Genomic DNA, 18,381 nt, shown 5'->3' on the forward strand with positions numbered 1-18,381 from the left:
GGTAAGTGAGAATAACAACAGCTGCCTTCACTACCCCACAGGGTGCTTCTCAGGACTCCCCTCCGAAAAAGAAATACTGCAAAAATGGCTTAGAAATAAATGTGTGGTCCGTGACTGATTATAGCAGTGATTATGTACTTCGGAGCCTTTATTTAACGACGTCAGTAAAATTCTTCTCGATCTGAAATGATTGGCGTCGACTCTCGGAACTGGGTGTCGTTCTTATAAAAAGTCACTTCCCACATGTCCTCAGTGTCAGACTTCTCCAGCGTCAGCTTGGTTTGCACAGATGCACTAACAGAAGCCACGCCAGCCCTGTGGACGGCAAAGCCATTCGTTCTGCTGTGTCCCACAAGCTCAGTGATCCGTGACTCTTCCGTCACATCCATATGAAGGTGGCCCCTTCATATCATCCCATCAGCAAAGCGTGTGGGCTCTACCTTCAGTAATCAGCCAACAGTCTGACCACGTGCCACCATCCTGGTCGGGGCCACCAGGCATATTGTGGGAGGTTTCTTCCAGCTTTCCGTCCTCCATCTTCGCCCACGCCGAGGGCTCCTTTTTTTTTTTTTTTTTTTTTTTTTTTAATGTTTATTTTTGAGACAGAGGGACACAGAGCGCAAGTGGGGGAGGGGCAGAGAGAGAGGGAGACACAGAATCCAAAGCGGGCTCCAGGCTCCGAGCTGTCAGCACAGAGCCCAATGCAGTGCTCGAACTCACAGACCACGAGATCATGACCCGAGCTGAAGTCGGGCGCTTCACCGACTGAGCCACCCAGGTGCCCCGGCTCCTTTTATAACAAAGCCACTCGTGTCCCTGCACTGCTTAAAATCCGCCAGCGTCCCTTTCTCACTCAGATCCCCCTGCTGCCTGCAAATCCCACATGGTCTGCCGCTTCTGGCCTCACTGGCCTTGTCCCCTGCCAGGCTTGCATTGCTGGGGTCACGCTAGTCTCTTTGCCTTTCTTAAAACATGCCACACACACTCCTACCTCTGCAGTTTGCAAATGCTGTTCTTTGCTGAGGGTGCCGTTCTCTCCAGGTACCACACACTCACTGGTCTCGTCAGGGCTCTGCTGAGTGTCACTGTATCTGACTGCAGCGGGACTTCCAGCCCGGGCATGTTCTCACTCCCTTATCCTGCTTTTCTCCATGGCGCTTTGCCCATCTGATACATAGATTTGTCTATTTGTCTCCCCCCTTCCCTTCCCACGCCTGCTGTCCAATGTAAGCTTCTCAACAGCAGGAACTTTGTTTTATTCCTTGTTAAATCCCCAGAGCCTAGGAGGGTGCCTGACTGGGACTAGGGGCTCGGGAAGTAGTTGATGACTGAATGGACAAGTGAAGAGTGGATTACCTAAGGGTGACACATACGTGCATACATGAGTAGATATGTAGATAAGTTATTGTTACAGTCATATATGATAGCCAGTGAAGTTTAACTTATTTTCTAGTATTTATAAGCCATTTATATCTCTCCTGTTATGAATGGTATTTCATGTCTTTTGTTCATTTTTCCTATGGAGACGATTTTGTCTTATTCACTATATATGAACAATTTTTGTTCGTAGACACGTTTTCTGTTTTGAAACGTGCATTGTGGGATAAGACACTGCTTTAATTTAAGGTGTCTAAAATGTCTTTTAAGATTGAATAAGTCACTGATGTATGTATGAATCATTTCCTTCTTCTGTTTTTCTTATTCCAACTGGATTCTCAGAATTGGACCCCTGTGCTCTGGGCGACCATGGTTGTGAACATTCGTGTGTGAGCAGGGGAGACTCTTTTGTGTGCCAGTGCTTTGAAGGCTATATACTCCGGGAAGATGGGAAAACCTGCAAAAGTAAGTTTCTGCTGGAGTTGCCTCACATTCCTGTGTCTGCTCTCTGCATGAATTCCGCCTTCCTGATCTCTGTTTAAATCAGTTATCCCCCGGAGCCAATGCCACACGACTACTAAATGTAATGTGGGGCCCTGGATGGAATCAGAAAAAAGGTAAAAACTAAGGATGTAAACCAACCAGGGACTTTAGTTGGTATTCATGTATCAGTATTGGTCCGTTTATTGTAACAAATGTATCACACTAATGTAAGATGCCCACACTAGTGGAACTGGATATGGAGTCTGTAGGAACTCTCTGGGTTATCTTCCCAGGTTCTCTAAATCTAAAACTGTTCTAAAAAATGAAGTCCGTTGAAAGAAAACAAACAAACACATGGACAAATGAAAAAAGTCAGTGTTAGAGCTACAAGTGAAGTTGCTTATTTATACCCTGTGGCAAAAAGCAGTGATTTAGCGGTTATGCTCTAATAGAAAGACAGTCTGAAATCCAAGAAATCCCAAGATCATTTATTAGCTGGACAAGTTGCTTAACTTCTCTGAACTTCTCTTTGCTTATCTTTTTTTTTTTTTTTAAGTTTCTGTATTTATTTTTGAGAGAGAGACAGAGAGACAGAGAATCCCAAATGGACTCCACACTGTTAACACAGAGCTGGATGAAGGGCTCAAACTCATGAACTGTGAGATCCTGACCTGAGCCAAAATCAAGATTGGATGCCTGACTGACTGAGCCACCCAAGCGCCCCTATTCATCTTTAATAATATTGTTATTGCTGGTAGCACGAATCTCTCACAGAGACTACCTTATGATGAGTCTATTCTTACATCCCAGAAAGCAAAGTCTCTTCGAGGGGCCATGATACGCCTCTGTTTAATCCAAAGGGGAGCGTGTAACTCTGAGCAAATGATTTTCATCCCTATCGGTCATTTTCTCCACAAGCTTCTCAAAGCACTTTACAAAGAGCAACTCGTGTTGATAGATTTGAAGAAAACATAGGTAACTGGAATTATTACAGGAAACATAAGGCTCCAAGAGGTTAAGTGATTCTCTAAAGTCATGTGTCAGGGACAAAGCCAAAATTAGATTTCAGTGGCACTAATCTAAATTGAGGTTTAATCTTCTAAGTAATCATGACATACCAAAGGTGTTTCCTTTTGATATCAGAAACTGCATCTGCAGAAAGCTGATGATTGAATGAATTTAATGAGACACCGAAGTAGGTGCTGGTGTATGTGTGTGTGTGTGTGTGTGGGGGGGGGGGGGTGATACTGAGGAAGTTGGAAGAAGCCAAATTAGAGCCACTGAACTTCATCCTCAATTTTATCTTCCTCCCATGGACCACTGAGCTCGAGGAGCCCCGGAGTATGTGGTGGCCGAGGTGGATGGATCCTCCAAGGTGAAGCCTGGGGGAGATTTCTGTTGGCGAAATTGTTGTAACTTGCTGTGCTGTCCCCAGGGAAAGATGTCTGCCAAGCCGTAGACCATGGCTGCGAGCACGTTTGCGTGAACAGTGATGAGTCGTACATCTGCAAGTGCCGGGAGGGGTTCCGGCTTGCCGAGGACGGGAAACGCTGCAGAAGTAAGTGGCCTCAAGGTAGAGATGAACTTTTCCATCTGTGGGACTTGGACAGTTACATAGCTTCATTTAATATTTAAAATCTTCCTTTATAATCAATGTTACAATGACAAGTTCCTGCCTTGGGTGCTCTGAAAGTGTTTGTTGGGGAGCAGACTTAATTCTTTAGGAATTTCTCGGTCAAGGTCCTGAGCTGTCAGGCTCTTGGCTTCTGTCCGTTTTCTCCCAGTTGCTGGCCCTTCCACAACCATTATGTGGATGCCCAGAGCCTCCCACAGAACCTGGCTAATCATTGGACAGTTAGAATCTCTGCCAGCAATCACTACGAGGATCCAAGGATAATTACAGTGCTTTTTCTTCTTGGAAGACCTTATAAGTAAGGGTAGAGGGTGAGAGAGGGACTAAGGGATTTTCTGTGGGTTTTAGATATTTTTTTAATGTTTATTCATTTTTGAGGTACAGAGAGAGACAGAGCATGAGCGGGGGAGGGGCAGAGAGAGAGGGAGACACAGAATCCGAAGCAGGCTCTAGGCTCTGAGCTGTCAGCACAGAGCCTGACGTGAGGCTTGAACTCACGGACCGTGAGATCATGACCTGAGCCGAAGTCAGATGCTCAACCAACTGAGCCACCCAGGCGCCCCTCTGTGGGTTTTATTTATCCATTTTCCTCTACCATTTTCTTCTGTATGTCACTCGGTACAGGTTGTGAGAGTTTACTTAGAAGGTGTATTAGGGCTTCCCCAAAGAAACAGAACCAATAGGATGTGTGTGTGTGTGTGTGTGTGTGTGTGTGTGTGTGTGTGTGTACGCATATTTACAGAGATAGAGGCAGATGGAGAGAGAGAGAGAGAAAATCTGATATCAGGGCAGGGTAGCAGACTGGAGACCTAGGAAGAACTGATGTTGCAGCTTTTATCTACAGGCAGTCTGGAAGCAGAATTCCTTCTTCCTTGGGGTACAGGTGACAGGGATTCAGTCTTCTTTCTCTCTCTCTTTTTTGTTAAAAATTATTTATTTTGAGAGAGAGAGTGTGTGAGAGAGCTGGGGAGGGGCAGACAGAGAGAGAGAGAGAGAGAGAGAGAGAGAGAGAGAGAGAGAGATTCCCAAGTAGGCTCCATGCTGTCAACACAAAGCCTGATGCGGGGCTCAAACTCACGAACCATGAGGTCATGACCTGAGCTGAAACCAAGAGTTGGATGCTTAACCGACTGAGTCACCCAGGCTCCCCCAGTCTTCTGTCTTTTAAAGCCTCCAAATGGTTGCATGAGGCCAGCTCTATGGACCGTATTCTGCTTTACTCAAAGTCTAATGATTGACATGTTAATCTCATCTAAAAAATACCTTCACAGCAACATCTAGACTGGTGTTCGACCAAATAGCTGGGCACCATAGCCTAGACAAGGGGACAAATAAAATGAGCCATCACAGCATCCAGAGAGAGACAGATGGAGACACATGCACCCAGTGGAGTGGGCATTATTAGGAGAGCACAGGGCAGGGATCTTTCTCCACTGTGAGATTCTGAGCTGCTAATCCCTATTTGGGGGACTTTTGAAGCCATCTTGCTTTTATGACACTCTGCTTCAGTGGGCAGGATGGCTCTGTTTTAGTTAAGACAAAATCAGTGCATTTGCTTTTGAAGTTGATTTGGGGGAATCTCCTCCCAGACTCCCCTTGAGACAACTGGGGGCGTCCCACATGTCAGCAAAGCCGGGTTGAGTGGAGCCCACGTTCCTCATTCCTCCACTGGGAAGAGGGGCTTCTACCTTTAGCAAGAGTTCTGTTGGAACGGCAGAGTCCAGGGATGCCCGTGGGACCCTGGCAGAAGTCTGCAGGCCTCCCTGCGCCCTCCTGTCTTGCCTTCACTCTGCACTGTGGGGGCCACGTCCACGGCTCTGCTCCTTGTGTCTGCCCGAGCTGTCGGCTCATGATTTTATTTCTGTAAACGCAGGCGTCCACACGGACACCATTTGTTCCTGCAGCGTGTTTTTTGCTTGGTAAGTTGAGCGGTTATACACTTGTACACCGGGCACGACGCCTACTTCTTGGAATTTGGTCACTAGGTCAGACACCCCCATTCCCACTTCTGGGGGGATCTGGAGTGACTAACCCCGTTCTACCAGAAGCTTTCTTTCTAGGGAGCTAACGACAGAAAAGAGCCACAGGCTTTCATGTGATGGGGGAGGAGTGCACAGGGGACAGCCGTCTCAGCCGTGCTCTCAACTTGCCGTGTTGACCTCGGGCAACTCCACGACATTTTCTGAGTTTCTTCATATATACACAGCTCTAATTGTGCCTACTTTCCTCTCCTCACAGGACGTTGTGAAGCTTGAAGGGTGTGACTACTCTGAAATGTTTCAAGTACCTCACACATTAGAAATGTTCATTAATTAAGGCTGGGGTGTTTGGGGTATCTACGGGGGAAAAATCAGTAGCTTGGGAAAATCAAAACCCAAAGCAACTTCATATGATTCTAAAAATTAATAAGAAACACAGGACACCCGCTCACCCATCTTACCATTCAGGCTTGTGGGGGCTGGGGCTTTCTGAGAGGAAACTCCTCCCTTTCCACTCCCTGTCCTGAGTATTAAAACGAAGAAGGTCTAGGAATGCCTGGGTGGCTCAGTCGGTTAAGTGTCCGACTTCGGCTCAGGTCATGATCTCACGGCTCGTGGGTTCGAGCCCCACGTCGGGCTCTGTGCTGACAGCTCAGGGCCTGGAGCCTGCTTGGGATTCTGTGTCTCCCTCTCTCTGTGCCCCTCCCCTGCTCATGCTCTCTCTCTATCTCTCTCAAAAATAAATAATAAACACTAAAAAAAATTCTTAATAAAAAAGGCTTAATTCTCCTTTATAATAAGGATGGGTTTTTTTAAAAATGGATTCCTTCTGTGACCTGTCCTGACTTGACCATTCAGTCCGGCTCATTCCTGCACGGATGGGGTTTCTCAACTCTCTGCATTTCCCTCAGGGAAGGATATCTGCAAATCGACCTACCACGGCTGTGAACACATTTGTGTTAATCGTGGCAACTCCTACATCTGCAAATGCTCAGAGGGATTTGTTCTAGCTGAGGATGGAAGACGGTGCAAGAGTAAGTGATCTGAACTTGGATTTCTGCTTTAATTTGGTTTGGGAGCAATTGCTCTTTGGAGTATTTTCAGGAAACAAATCCCTCACCTCTCTGCTTGTCTCATAATGGAGCTTAACTAAAGCACCTGTGGAAAAACTTTTGGTTTTAGTTGACAGCAAGTTCACTATCAGCCAAAAGGCTAGAGTAATCTTAGGGTGAATAAGAATATCTGGAAACAAAGAGGTAAGACTTGTCTTCTGCTCTGTGCCAGGGAATGACATTCAGTTCTGAGCATTGCATTTTAGGAAGAGAGAGATAGAGCAAAGTTTAAACATTAAAAAACAAACAAACAAAAAACCAATAAAACAAAAATCAAAAAAACCCCTCCAAGGTAGCAGAAAAAAAATCTTAAGAAAATTATTTTATGATCTCAGAATAGAGAAGACCTTTCTAAACACAACATAAAGCATAAAAACCATTTTTAAAAAAGAGCTGATGTATAGTGATAGATTAAAGCTGTGATACCTTTTTTTTTTCTTACCTATTACAGAGATCAGAAAGGTTGATGAGTCTTTATGTTGACAAAGGTCTAGTGTAATAGGCAGTCGTAAAGTTATCAACTGGGTGTCTGAATTGGTACCAACATTTAGGAGGGCAGTTGGGCAATATTTTATTTTAATTTAAAGTTAGACAGTACAAGTTGGGGAGGGCCAGAGAGAGAGGGAGAGAGAGACTCCCAAGAAGGCTCCACACTGTTAGTGCAGAGCCCACAAAGCTGTGAGATCATGACCTGAGCTGAAACCAAGAGTCGGACACTTAACCGACTGAGCCACCCAGAGGCCTCTGGCAATATTTTAAAGGCAATTCCACTTCTATTTGTATTATGTAAATATAGAGAGATATAGATATACACACACATACATATATACATATACGTATACATATACCCTTTTGTAATGTTCGACTTCAGTTCCAGTATATGTATTATTTTTTAGGAAAACATATTTAAAGAAAAAGGATAGTGACAAGCAAGATTTAGAAACCATCACAGTGACAATGTTCATTCAGTATGATGTGAAGTGAAAAATAAAGGAAGAAATGGGATCTTTATAGAAAAAGACCTAAGAGGTACCGTTCAAATGCCAAAGTGACAGTTACTTCATTCATGACCTATAACATAGCCCCAGGGAAAGGAAGAACAGTGAAGAGAAACTACAGCCCAGAAGCAGGACAGAGACACTTTCAGGGAAGCTGTGTGATTAATTAGTTAAGATCATGAGCTTTGAGTCAGGCAGACCTGGACTTCGACCCTATTCCTAGTACTCGTGTGACCTTGGACAAATTATTTAACTTCTCTGAGTGTCTGTTTCTTCAGCTATAATATGAGGATAATACCTCACAGAAATGTCATGAGAAATCAATGAGATCAGGTATTCGAAGGTTCTTAGCCCAGTGCTGGCACATACTAATTGCTTGACAAGTGGCAGCTCTTGTAATCATCAACCGCAGAGATGTCCAGAGATGGGGCTTCAATGGTGAAGTGATGACTTCTCCATCAGGAAAGGTGTTCAGGTCCGGGCTGAACTGGCTGCTGGGTAGGGATATTGTAAAGATGCAAGCAACAGGAGGGCTGCACGAGTGACTTTAACGGTCTTGTCCGACCCTGAAATTCTGGAACTCTGTGAAAATTACGTTCTGAAAGCAAATCACAGCTCCATTGCAGTCTCCGTGACTTAACTACCAAAAGAAAATGCTCAGCTGCAGTTGGAGTGACCGTCCTGCAAATGAGTAGCCAGCAAGGGAGCTATCATTCTTCCCAGGTCTGAAAGCAAAAATCTAGCACTTCTTGCCCTTGTGCTCTTCCACTCTACCTAGTGTTCTTATTTCCTGGAGAAGCCTTCTGTGCCTCTGTGCATGGAGGCTGCAGGTACTGATTTTGTTCCGTTAAGAAGAGTGTGTGGGGGAGGGGAGAAAACAGACCTACTGCTGGAAAATTATTCCAGTCTTTTTGCAATCTGCTAGAGAGCCCTGTGCATGCCTCCTGAGAGTCTTTCTTCCTTCCTTCCTTTCTTTTTTCTTCCTTCCTTCCTTCCCTTTCCTTTCCTTCCCTTCCTTTCTTTTCTTTCTTTTTTTCTTCCTTCCTTTCGATTCAAGAATAGGCTGTGAATGTAAATGAAGCTCTGAACTGACCTTTCTTCTTTTACTAATAAGCAATCAATAAGTTAAATAATAGGGACAAGAACTTAATGGGAAAGGAGAACTCAATCCCCCAACACGCACACGCGCACACACACACACGCACGCACACACTGCATATTATTTGGGCCTATGCCCAGAAATAATTTAGCTTTTGTGTGTCCGTGTTTATATTGTTTATATTGTTGTGCTCTACTTTCAAATATTAGACAACTGCTTGATATATAAAAGAGAATGTTATATCGCATACTGTAGACCGTTTGAAATGAGATCATTCATTCAGGATCTGCAAATTTGTTTTATGCGGCCCTAAATAACAAAGTCTGTCCATGGCCAGATTGCTTAAGTAGTCACGTAGAGCTTTCCTGCCAACCATCTGAGTTGCCTGAATAGCTTCCATATAGATCAAGAATTCACAGTCATGATTCATTTTTCAGCTTGAATAGGTCAGGAGGCTACTTGTAGGTGTGCTCCCCAATGGGCACCACCTCTTTCATTTAATCTGCCAACAAGCATTTATTGAACAACTGCTGCGTGCCAGGTATGGGGGTACAGAAGTGAGACCAGAGGAGGAACTTGCAGACCAGAGAGATTGACACATCCTCGGGTAGCTAGTGTGCCGTGTGGACTACTGTACCATCTACCCTGGACTGTAAGCATTTTCATGTGGGGGATTTTGCCCTGGTCCCTCTTGCAATCCTGCCTGCTGCCTTGCGTGAAGCAGGTGCTCAAGAAGCCAATTTTCGTTGAATACATTAGCCGTTATTAGGGGTACACAGAGAGAGAGTAATACAAGCTGGGTTCCTAGGGAAAACTCCCTGGAAGAGATGATGGCTGAGCTGAATTTAAGGATTTCCTTCTCTGTCGTCTGTCAGAATGCCAGCACTGGGGTGATGTCACCCTCCTGGAGGGAAGTTATAGGAATCTTTTGGAAGCTGTCAGGCCCTACAATACTCTAGACACAGTCCCTGCCAGACTTGGCTGTCAGTGACCCAGAGCATGGTGTGGACCTGATTCCTCTGATGATTTGTGCCTCTGTTGTGTGATTTTGCTTACGAAAAACACTCTTTTTATCAATTTAACAAGCCACATGGGAAGGCAAATGTGAAAATTATCGTGGCTCCTGACTCCCACACCTTCCGCCTGCCCCGTGTATTATCTGAAGAACAAAGGTAGTTCTCCAAAGTGGCTCGGCCTCCAACTGAAGCGTAGTTTTCTTCTATGTGACCCTTTAACTACCTCACCTTTCCTCTCCTTCCTGCAGGATGCACTGAAGGCCCAGTTGACCTGGTCTTCGTGATCGATGGATCCAAGAGCCTCGGAGAAGAGAATTTTGAGATTGTGAAGCAGTTTGTCACTGGCATTATAGATTCCTTGGCGATTTCCCCCAAAGCTGCTCGCGTGGGACTTCTCCAGTATTCCACGCAGGTCCGCACAGAGTTTACCCTGAGAAACTTCAGCTCGACCAAAGACATGAAGAAAGCCGTGGCCCACATAAAATACATGGGCAAGGGCTCTATGACCGGGCTGGCCCTGAAACACATGTTTGAGAGAAGTTTTACCCAAGCAGAAGGGGCCAGACCTCTCTCCGCACGGGTGCCCAGAGTGGCCATCGTGTTCACAGACGGACGGGCTCAGGATGACGTCTCAGAGTGGGCCAGTAAAGCCCAGGCCAACGGTAATAAGGGATGGAGATGTGGCTTACATCACTTCAGGTTCGGGTTTCTTAAACTCACAGGGTGGTCAAAGGGTGGTGGGTGACAGGAGTGAGAGCCTCTGAGCACTGGGAGAGGCTTCGCAGCAAGTGCTCATTCACCTGTGCTGCACTGCCACCTAGAGGCTGTAAAGGGAGCCCGCGGGGATCCAGGACTTGGGAGGTGGGCATCTTGCGAGCTTGTGCTGTTAGTCTAGACACCAAACCCACCTGAGTAGTCACCAACTGGGATTTCCCAGTGTGTGACCTCCAGGGGAGAGAAGCGAGTCTGCACGTGCTGTTTAACCACAGATAGATATATGACCGTTTCCAAACGCTGGTCTGGTGGCTTTAGAATCACCTCAAGAGTTCGGTAAAAATAGATTCCTGGTGGGAGGAACTTTTGCTGATACTTTTTTTTTTTTTTAAACCAGTGCTTCAGGTGAACTCTGAAAGCACAATAGCCTTCTGATAGCGAACATTCTTGTGTTTGTAGGAGGCAAAAGTTAGCTTCTGAGAAAATCAAAACGTTGGAAGAGATTACCACTCTAGGCTCTTATTCAGGCAAGCACAGCCGTACGAGCACAGTGCCTAAGGTGGGGGAGACAGGGGCTTGAGCTCACGTGAGCTGTGCAGAGATGTGAAGTATGGCAGAGGAATACGGCCTTCCGAAAAGGAAACCCGAAAGCTAGGATGGTCGGGAGAGGTAGTGTAAGGTGAAGTGACTGGATTCCTTGGGGAGATGAGGAAACTTGAGACTTTGCAGCAGTTTGCTTGAAAGCCACTTTCTTTAAGAACTTGTTGAGGGTGCATTGCTTTAACAAGTCCTATAAGGGGGGAAAGGGTGTACAGACCAGGCCTTCGCCCAAGACTTTATGGAGCCATTCCCTGACCAGGCACGGCATATAGGACGTGTGTGACTAATCTGAGTCAATGAACAAGGAGAGAAAGTACTAGCAATCCCGTTAGTGAACTCCATTCCTCCCCACAGAGAGGCTGGCTCACACTGACATTCAACGACACTTTGTGAAGGAGGCCATTTTATTGGTATTGTACCTCCTCTTTCTATTGTCCAAGAATAGAACATTGACTCCTTTTCCTCTAGCCCAATAGAATAGTAGCCACAAAAAGTGTCCTGTTCTGAATCATCTGAGTGGACTGTGAAACTGGCTGCTCATACACAGTTCCTCTGCTTCCAGACTAGCTTGCTAGAGCTCATGTCAAACCCATGAACCCCACTAGCCTGCATTTTTTAAGTTTATTTCTTTATTTTGAGAGAGAGAACAAGTGGGGGAAGGGGCAGAGAAAGGAGAGATAAAATCCCAAACAGTCTCTGTGCCATCAGCACAGAGCCTGATGCAGGGCTCGAACTCACGAACTGTGAGATCCTGACGCCAGCTGAGATCAAGAGTTGGATGCTGAATCTGCTGTGCGACCCAGGTGCCCCACCTCTACCTGCATTTTTACTTTTTTTTATTTTTATTTTTTTAAATGTTTATTTATTTTTGAGACAGAGAGAGACAGAGCATGAGCAGGGGAGGGGCAGAGAGAGAGGGAGACACAGAATCTGAAACAGGCTCCAGGCTCTGAACTGTCAGCACAGAGCCCGACGTGGGGCTCGAACTCACGAACTGTGAGATCATGACCTGAGCCAAAGTCGGACACTTAACCGACTGAGCCACCCAGGCGCCCCTACCCTGCATTTTTAAAGCGCACACGGGGAAGCATCTTGTTTCCAAAGACAGTGGTTAGCCCTCTTATTTGTCCCATTAAGACCCATCTACCTTACTCTTTCCCCTACTTAAATTTCCACAAATCACCCAAAGACAGGTAAGTGGTAGGTGAAATTTGGTTTTAAAATCAACAAGATATGGGGCGCCTAGGTGGCTCAGTCAGTTAAGCATCAGACTTCATCTCAGGTCCTGATTTCATGGTTCGTGGGTTTGAGCCCCGCATCGGGCTCTGTGCTGACAGCTCAGAGCCTGGAGCCTGCTTCAGATTCTGCGTCTCCCTTTCTCTCTGCCCCTCCCCAGATCACGCTATGTCTCTCTCTCTCAAAAATAAACATTAAAAAAACTTTTTAATCAACAAGATTTACCTGAAGTGACATCCTCTGATGACTTTAATTATTCCTATGCATAGCTAATATAATCTTAAAATAGTAGTTCTCCTTTTTAGGGAGTTTGATCAGGTCACTGGGCTCCTGGACAAATATCTTGAACTCGCCTGTTGACCTTATACAGACTTAGAACAAGACATAACTCTTTCCCCTTGGCTTAAAGAGCCATTTTTATGTGTATTTAAAATTAAAAAAAAAAAAAAAATCTAGCCTGATGAATTAGCCAGAGCAAGATATCAGTGCTAAAAAAATGTTGAAAATCAGGCAGAATTTAAGTTCTTACCATGTTTTACTTTCAAGTGAAGCACCTATGGAGGAAGGCAGTCTAGTGATTTCTGTTGTTTAGAAAAGCTTTTGGAGCAATTTCATGTCCCTGTTGAAATCTAAGGTTGGTACTTGGGTTTGTTCTTTCTTTCACACTTTGGGGATTTCCACTGGTCTGCAGATTTCCCTTTTCAGTTTAGCACCCCTCATAAGGCTTTGTCCTTCCAAGAGATGTGAGTGGAGAGCAGCTTCCCCTGCCCCGCCCTCCCAGCCCCTCCTTTAAGGATCCTGTCCTGTACCTTGGAGAAGTAGAATCTAGGTTAGAAGGTCATGAATTGACCTGTTTCTTAGAATTCTCCCCGAAGAGATTCCCATTTAGTAAGCCATAAGATAGTGCTCTTTTCTACTTTATCCCTAAGGCTAATTCAGGCAGAAGCTGAAGGTTTGTTAAATGACCTTGCCCTGAGCTGAGCAACAGGTTGGTGGTCTAGCTCCCAACTTCCCCCAGAGGTTTCACCTTCCTCCCTCTTGGAAACCCCTCTTTGTTTTCCGTAGGGCCAAAACAGAAATGGTGGAGAAATAAAGGGAGGGGGACATGGACCCCTCAAGTCGCACCACTTAATCCCCACCTGGCTCTGGGTGCCGTACAGACAACTTCCAGACCCCGGGAGCACAGCTCTAACTACCTTGTTCTTAATTTGCTCTGCAATTTAGGTATAACTATGTATGCTGTCGGGGTAGGAAAAGCTATTGAGGAAGAACTACAAGAGATTGCCTCTGAGCCCACGGACAAGCATCTATTCTATGCCGAAGACTTCAGTACGATGGGAGAGATAAGTGAAAAACTAAAGAAAGGCATATGTGAAGGTACTATCGCTTACCTATAAGAGAGGTCCTCACATCACACAGGACGGCATGGACCCCTGAATGAGAAATTCTCAACCTCTTCCTTCAAAGTGCTTAAAAAAGTGCCTCCCTGGTGTTCAGGGCCAGTAATGCCTGGAAACACTAAGCACAAAAAGGGGAACGGGAGAGAGAGAGGACAAAAGGAACAGCTAGAATTGATGAGTGCTTGCTGCGTGCTGAGCAGTATGATAAATCTTTTGACACACCAGTATACTTAATCCCCAGAAAACCCCCACAGAAATCATCATTTAACTAAGAAACAACCATTATACACATCAGAGAGCTGATGCGCAATTTCAGGATATGCCTATGATGGAATGGAAAGGGATTCGTATTTCAAATTTAAAGAATGCCTTCCTGCACGGAGCACTCCTATTTACAGAATGTAGATTCTGTTATGTCCAAGAGCTCCCTCTGCTTATCTCCACTGCACTCCTGGGCCAGGAAGCTTCTCTATAGCAGCTCTGCCCAGCTCCCCTACTTATGTCCCAGGTTCAGTCACCAGTAAAATCCCAAGTGAAATCATGTGTTTCACTCCTCTAAAGGAAAGAACAACGAGATGAAGGGGGACCCAGGGAGGGAAGGCCTTTCAAATTTCTTCTTTTTTAAAAAAATTTTTTTAGATGTTTATTTATTTTTGAGAGAGAGAAAGAGTGTGAGTGGGGGAGGGGCAGAGAGAGAGGCAGACATAGAATCCGAAGCAGGCTCCAGGCTCTGAGCCGTCAGCACAGAGCCCGACACAGGGCTCGAACCCACGAACCATGAGTTCATGATCTGAGCCAAAGTCGGACGCTTAACCGACTGAGCCACTCAGGCACCCCAGGCCTTTCCAATTTCTGATGCGAGTAGATTTGATTTCACCTCTAGGCTGTTTAGTTCAAACTGGAATGTCCAGTGGAGCCTTTGCCACTAGAGCTTAGTCCTTGGACAACTTTAAGTTTCTTCCCCACCCACCTTGTAGACATGACATTTTTGGAGGCATTCTTAAGGAAGATGCACTTGAGGAGTCCAGGTTTCTCTTACTAGAGAACACCCCCAGAGTGATCTTGGATTACCCTGGGAACCAATTGCTTCTTGAAACTGGCGTCACCAAATAAAACCAAAATCCCCTGGGTTACAGCTGGTAGGTAAGGAGCTGGTCTGGGACCAGTTTCCTAAAGAGCACACATGCATGCAGACAGCTGTCACTCCTGTTGGTCATCTTTTTCCTCTCAGCTCTGGAAGACTCTGACGGAAGTCAGGACTCCCCAGCAGGGGAACTGCCAAAGAAGGCCCACCAGCCAACAGGTAAAATCCTAAAAAGCCAATAGGTAAATTTTAAAAAGCAGTGTTTCTAGAACCTTTGGTGGATGCTTCCACCCTCAGACAAAAGTTGTAAAGGAGTGAAAGTAAGATTTGAATTACGTTAACTATGGCTTTTTTCCCTTGGTCAGATAGGAAACATTTACTCTCCACTTTAAGCCCTATTTGGTAATAGCCTCTCTGCTGAGTCTTTTGCCACAGTATGTCCCCAAAGTAAAGCCGTGTACTACATGCTAGGAACATCAAGTACCTTACTGAGACAGCTGATGGCTGTCTTAGAACCACAACCGTGGTAAGCAGGTTTGACTTCAGTTTTCTTTCTCTTTACAGAATCTGAGCCAGTCACCATAAATATCCGAGACCTACTTTCCTGTTCTAATTTTGCAGTGCAACACCGATATCTGTTTGAAGAAGACAGTGTTTCACGGTCCACACAAAAGCTTTTCCATTCAACAAAATCTTCAGGTAATTCCAAATACAGTATTACTAGAAGGGAACGTGAGACCAGCCTCTTAGCTTGCCAACAATCTCAGCTGAGAGGAGGAAAAGTAAGGAGGGAGGAGGAACCAGGATAGAGGATAAGAGAACAGCTTAAGTAAAATGAGAACTCAAAAAAAATTAACTGAAAAGAAACTGGGGCAGCCTTCCCTGCAATCCACATGAAAGGCAGTGTTGGAAGTGTACGCGGCCCTTTCCTGGTATTTACTGGATCTGGCTGTGCGGAAAAAGTTGAACAGTTCCTTCATTTTGGTTTCTTCCGTATGCTGATTCAGTTCTATTATTATGCATCTGGGAAGCCTGGTGGGTTATAGAGGTGAGTGAACACTTTCCGTGTGCTTTCTCAGGAAGCCCTTTGGAAGAAAAACACGATCAGTGCAAATGTGAAAACCTAATAATGTTCCAGAACCTTGCAAATGAAGAAGTGAGAAAGTTAACACAACGCTATATCCTTTTCTAGTATTATGCTTCTATGTGCAATGCAAAGAATCTTAACCAAACTTCACAAATACTATTTGTGGGTGTATATCAAATGAAACTATTTCCATGAAGTCAAGAGTAGTGAACTCCCAGAAAGGCTTTTTTACTTAAGCAACCTGATAGGTGTTTGAGAGCCAAGGGCAAGCCAAGCTTCGTGGCCAGGGTCAAGCACGTAGTTGCTATCTGCTGTTCTAGGGGTTTAGCAGGAAGGCCAGTCTGCCAGCAAAGTAAAAGTCTGCAAAGTAAAGAGAAAACAGACTGAAAATTTAACTGCCTCTCTGCTGGGAGGAAAAGGAAATGTACTGGGTCTGATGTGCATCAAAGGTACAGTAAGTACAGGCAAAGAATGTGGACTGAAGAGGTTTCAAACTCCATCTAAACTCCAGACCTTTCCTTTGGCCCCAAGCCATACTGCAGCCACAGTTGGTCAGTGTGTAGTTTCTAGAAGACTAGGGTTTTTTGTTTGTTTGTTTGGCAGCAGAGATCTTTTATATCAGCACTCTAAGATGAAACATGCTATCAAGGGAACAGCAGGGTCCAATGATTCATTAAACCAATTATTACAAATAAAAGGAATGCTTTGAGATAATGGAGAAATGAGGATTCAGTGTTTTTATACTGCCAGCTGCTCTGAACTTCAAATTACAGTAAGCTTACTAAAGCTGGCTGATGTCTATCTCCACATGCATCAATTAGCCTATAGGGAAATGGTTGAATCCTGAACTATCTCTGTGCCAATGGGTTGATATAATAAGGAACAGATGTAGCAATTCCCTTTCTGAAAGCTGGAAATATGCTCCCTCAAGTAAAACAACCTGACAGTGGTTAACGTGGGTGATGAATCCAGGCTCTCACTCTGTCACCAAGGGGACGGGTGGAGGGGATTAAGGAGCTTACGTGAAGACAAATGCTTGTTCTAATGCCCCTCTCCTCTGCCTTTTCCCACCCCACTTCTGAGGGTGTTTCAGAAGTGACTAAGGAAGTTACATATAAAAGAGCATAGGGGCCCCTGAGTGGCACAGTCGGTTAAGTGTCCATTTTGGCTCAGGTCATGATCTCGCTGTGCTTGAGCCCCACATTGGGCTCTGTGCTGACAGCTCAGAGCCTGGAGCCTGCTTCCGATTGTGTCTCCTTCTCTCTCTGCCCCTCCCCTGTTCACATTCTCTCTCTCAAAAATAAACATTAGATTAAAAAAAAAAAAAAGAGCATAGGTCTTAAGACTTCAAGGCTGCTACCTTTTCACTGTATCTGGCATCATGGGTGAAAACTCCCCAATCTCTTTTCTTTCCTGACATTATTTACTAAGGCCTCATCCTTCTCTTCACATTCCCAACATTATCACTCTGGCTCCCAAAGGTGTGCTATGGCAAACTACTTTACAAGCACACAGATGTGAGTAGAATTAAACATTTTTCTGAAAGAATTTTAACTGAACTCTCTGGCTTTGATGTTAAAGAAACATTAACCTGAAAGAGATTTATAGTGTTGATAGCATGTGTTAAATGAAAACCTTCAAGTCAGAGTTTAAAAATTCTTAACAGAGGGGCACCTGGGTGGCTCAGTTGATTAAGCATCTGACATTGGCTCAGGTCATGATCTCACGGTCCATGGGTTTGAGCCCCATGTTGGGCTCTGTGCTGTCAGTTAGAGCCTTGGAGCCTGCTTCGGATTCTGTGTCTCCCTCTCTCTTTGCCCCTCCCCCACTCATGCTCTGTCGCTCTCTAAAAATGAATGAACTTTAAAAAAATTTAAAAAAAAACTTAACAGAAGTGGAAAAATTTTTATTTTCCAGGACAAATTTTTATGTAGATAAATCAAGTTTGTATTTGAATGTAAATAAAAACAGGCAATTCAGATTCCTCTTCCTTAATTTGAGATTTACTAGAAGAAATGACACAGAGGATGGAAGCCCTGGAAAATCGCCTGAGATACAGATGAGGATTTGAAATGCTCTACATGTTTGTACATCATATCAAGGCTGACAGTGAAAGCAGTTCGGAGCCCCAAAGCTCAGGCTGTTACTTCTAGGTTGTCAAGTAAAACATAAGTAGTACTGAGAGAGCTGGTTTGCTATAGAACAAAGACAAAAAGTATACACTAACTTGTATAAATTTATTGAGAAAGAAAAATCCTTCAGAATCCTAAAATGCGATTATCAAGTGAGAACAAGTAAGCTATGCAAGATATTCTGTAACATACTGTGGACCTGATTTGCTTTTGCCTTGTCCTGCCTTAGTGTGTTGCAATCTCATTTGACTACAAAATAGTTTGCAGTCTGAATTCTGTAGAACACTGGCCATAGGAAAAGCTATTTTTTTGTATTGGACTTTTACCTTGATATATGTATATGGATGTATGCATAAAATCGTAGAACGTATGTACTTGTATTAACAAGTTGGGATTTTTTTTTTTATACAGTATTAAAGTTCACCACTTCA

At 44.7% G+C, this 18,381-nt stretch overlaps 1 protein-coding gene across 3 annotated transcripts in view; it reads left to right on the plus strand.

Annotated features, from left to right (window-relative positions):
* The window catches only part of MATN2 (matrilin 2), a 136,279-nt gene extending 117,898 nt beyond the window's left edge, over window positions 1–18,381 (plus strand). For 2 of the 3 annotated variants that reach the window (XM_058698673.1, XM_058698670.1), the window contains 9 exons: window positions 1,720–1,842; window positions 3,296–3,418; window positions 6,384–6,506; window positions 9,946–10,359; window positions 13,472–13,624; window positions 14,879–14,950; window positions 15,296–15,430; window positions 15,811–15,909; window positions 17,826–18,381. In XM_058698673.1, coding sequence (XP_058554656.1) covers window positions 1,720–1,842; window positions 3,296–3,418; window positions 6,384–6,506; window positions 9,946–10,359; window positions 13,472–13,624; window positions 14,879–14,950; window positions 15,296–15,430; window positions 15,811–15,909; window positions 17,826–17,881 — 1,298 coding nt within the window. In that variant the 3' untranslated portion in view covers window positions 17,882–18,381. The remainder of the gene's footprint in view (window positions 1–1,719; window positions 1,843–3,295; window positions 3,419–6,383; window positions 6,507–9,945; window positions 10,360–13,471; window positions 13,625–14,878; window positions 14,951–15,295; window positions 15,431–15,810; window positions 15,910–17,825) is intronic. The other variant, XM_058698671.1, reaches the window with a different exon arrangement.

This window comes from Neofelis nebulosa, chromosome 14 (genome assembly GCF_028018385.1).
Source record: "Neofelis nebulosa isolate mNeoNeb1 chromosome 14, mNeoNeb1.pri, whole genome shotgun sequence".
Classification (NCBI taxonomy): domain Eukaryota; kingdom Metazoa; phylum Chordata; class Mammalia; order Carnivora; family Felidae; genus Neofelis; species Neofelis nebulosa.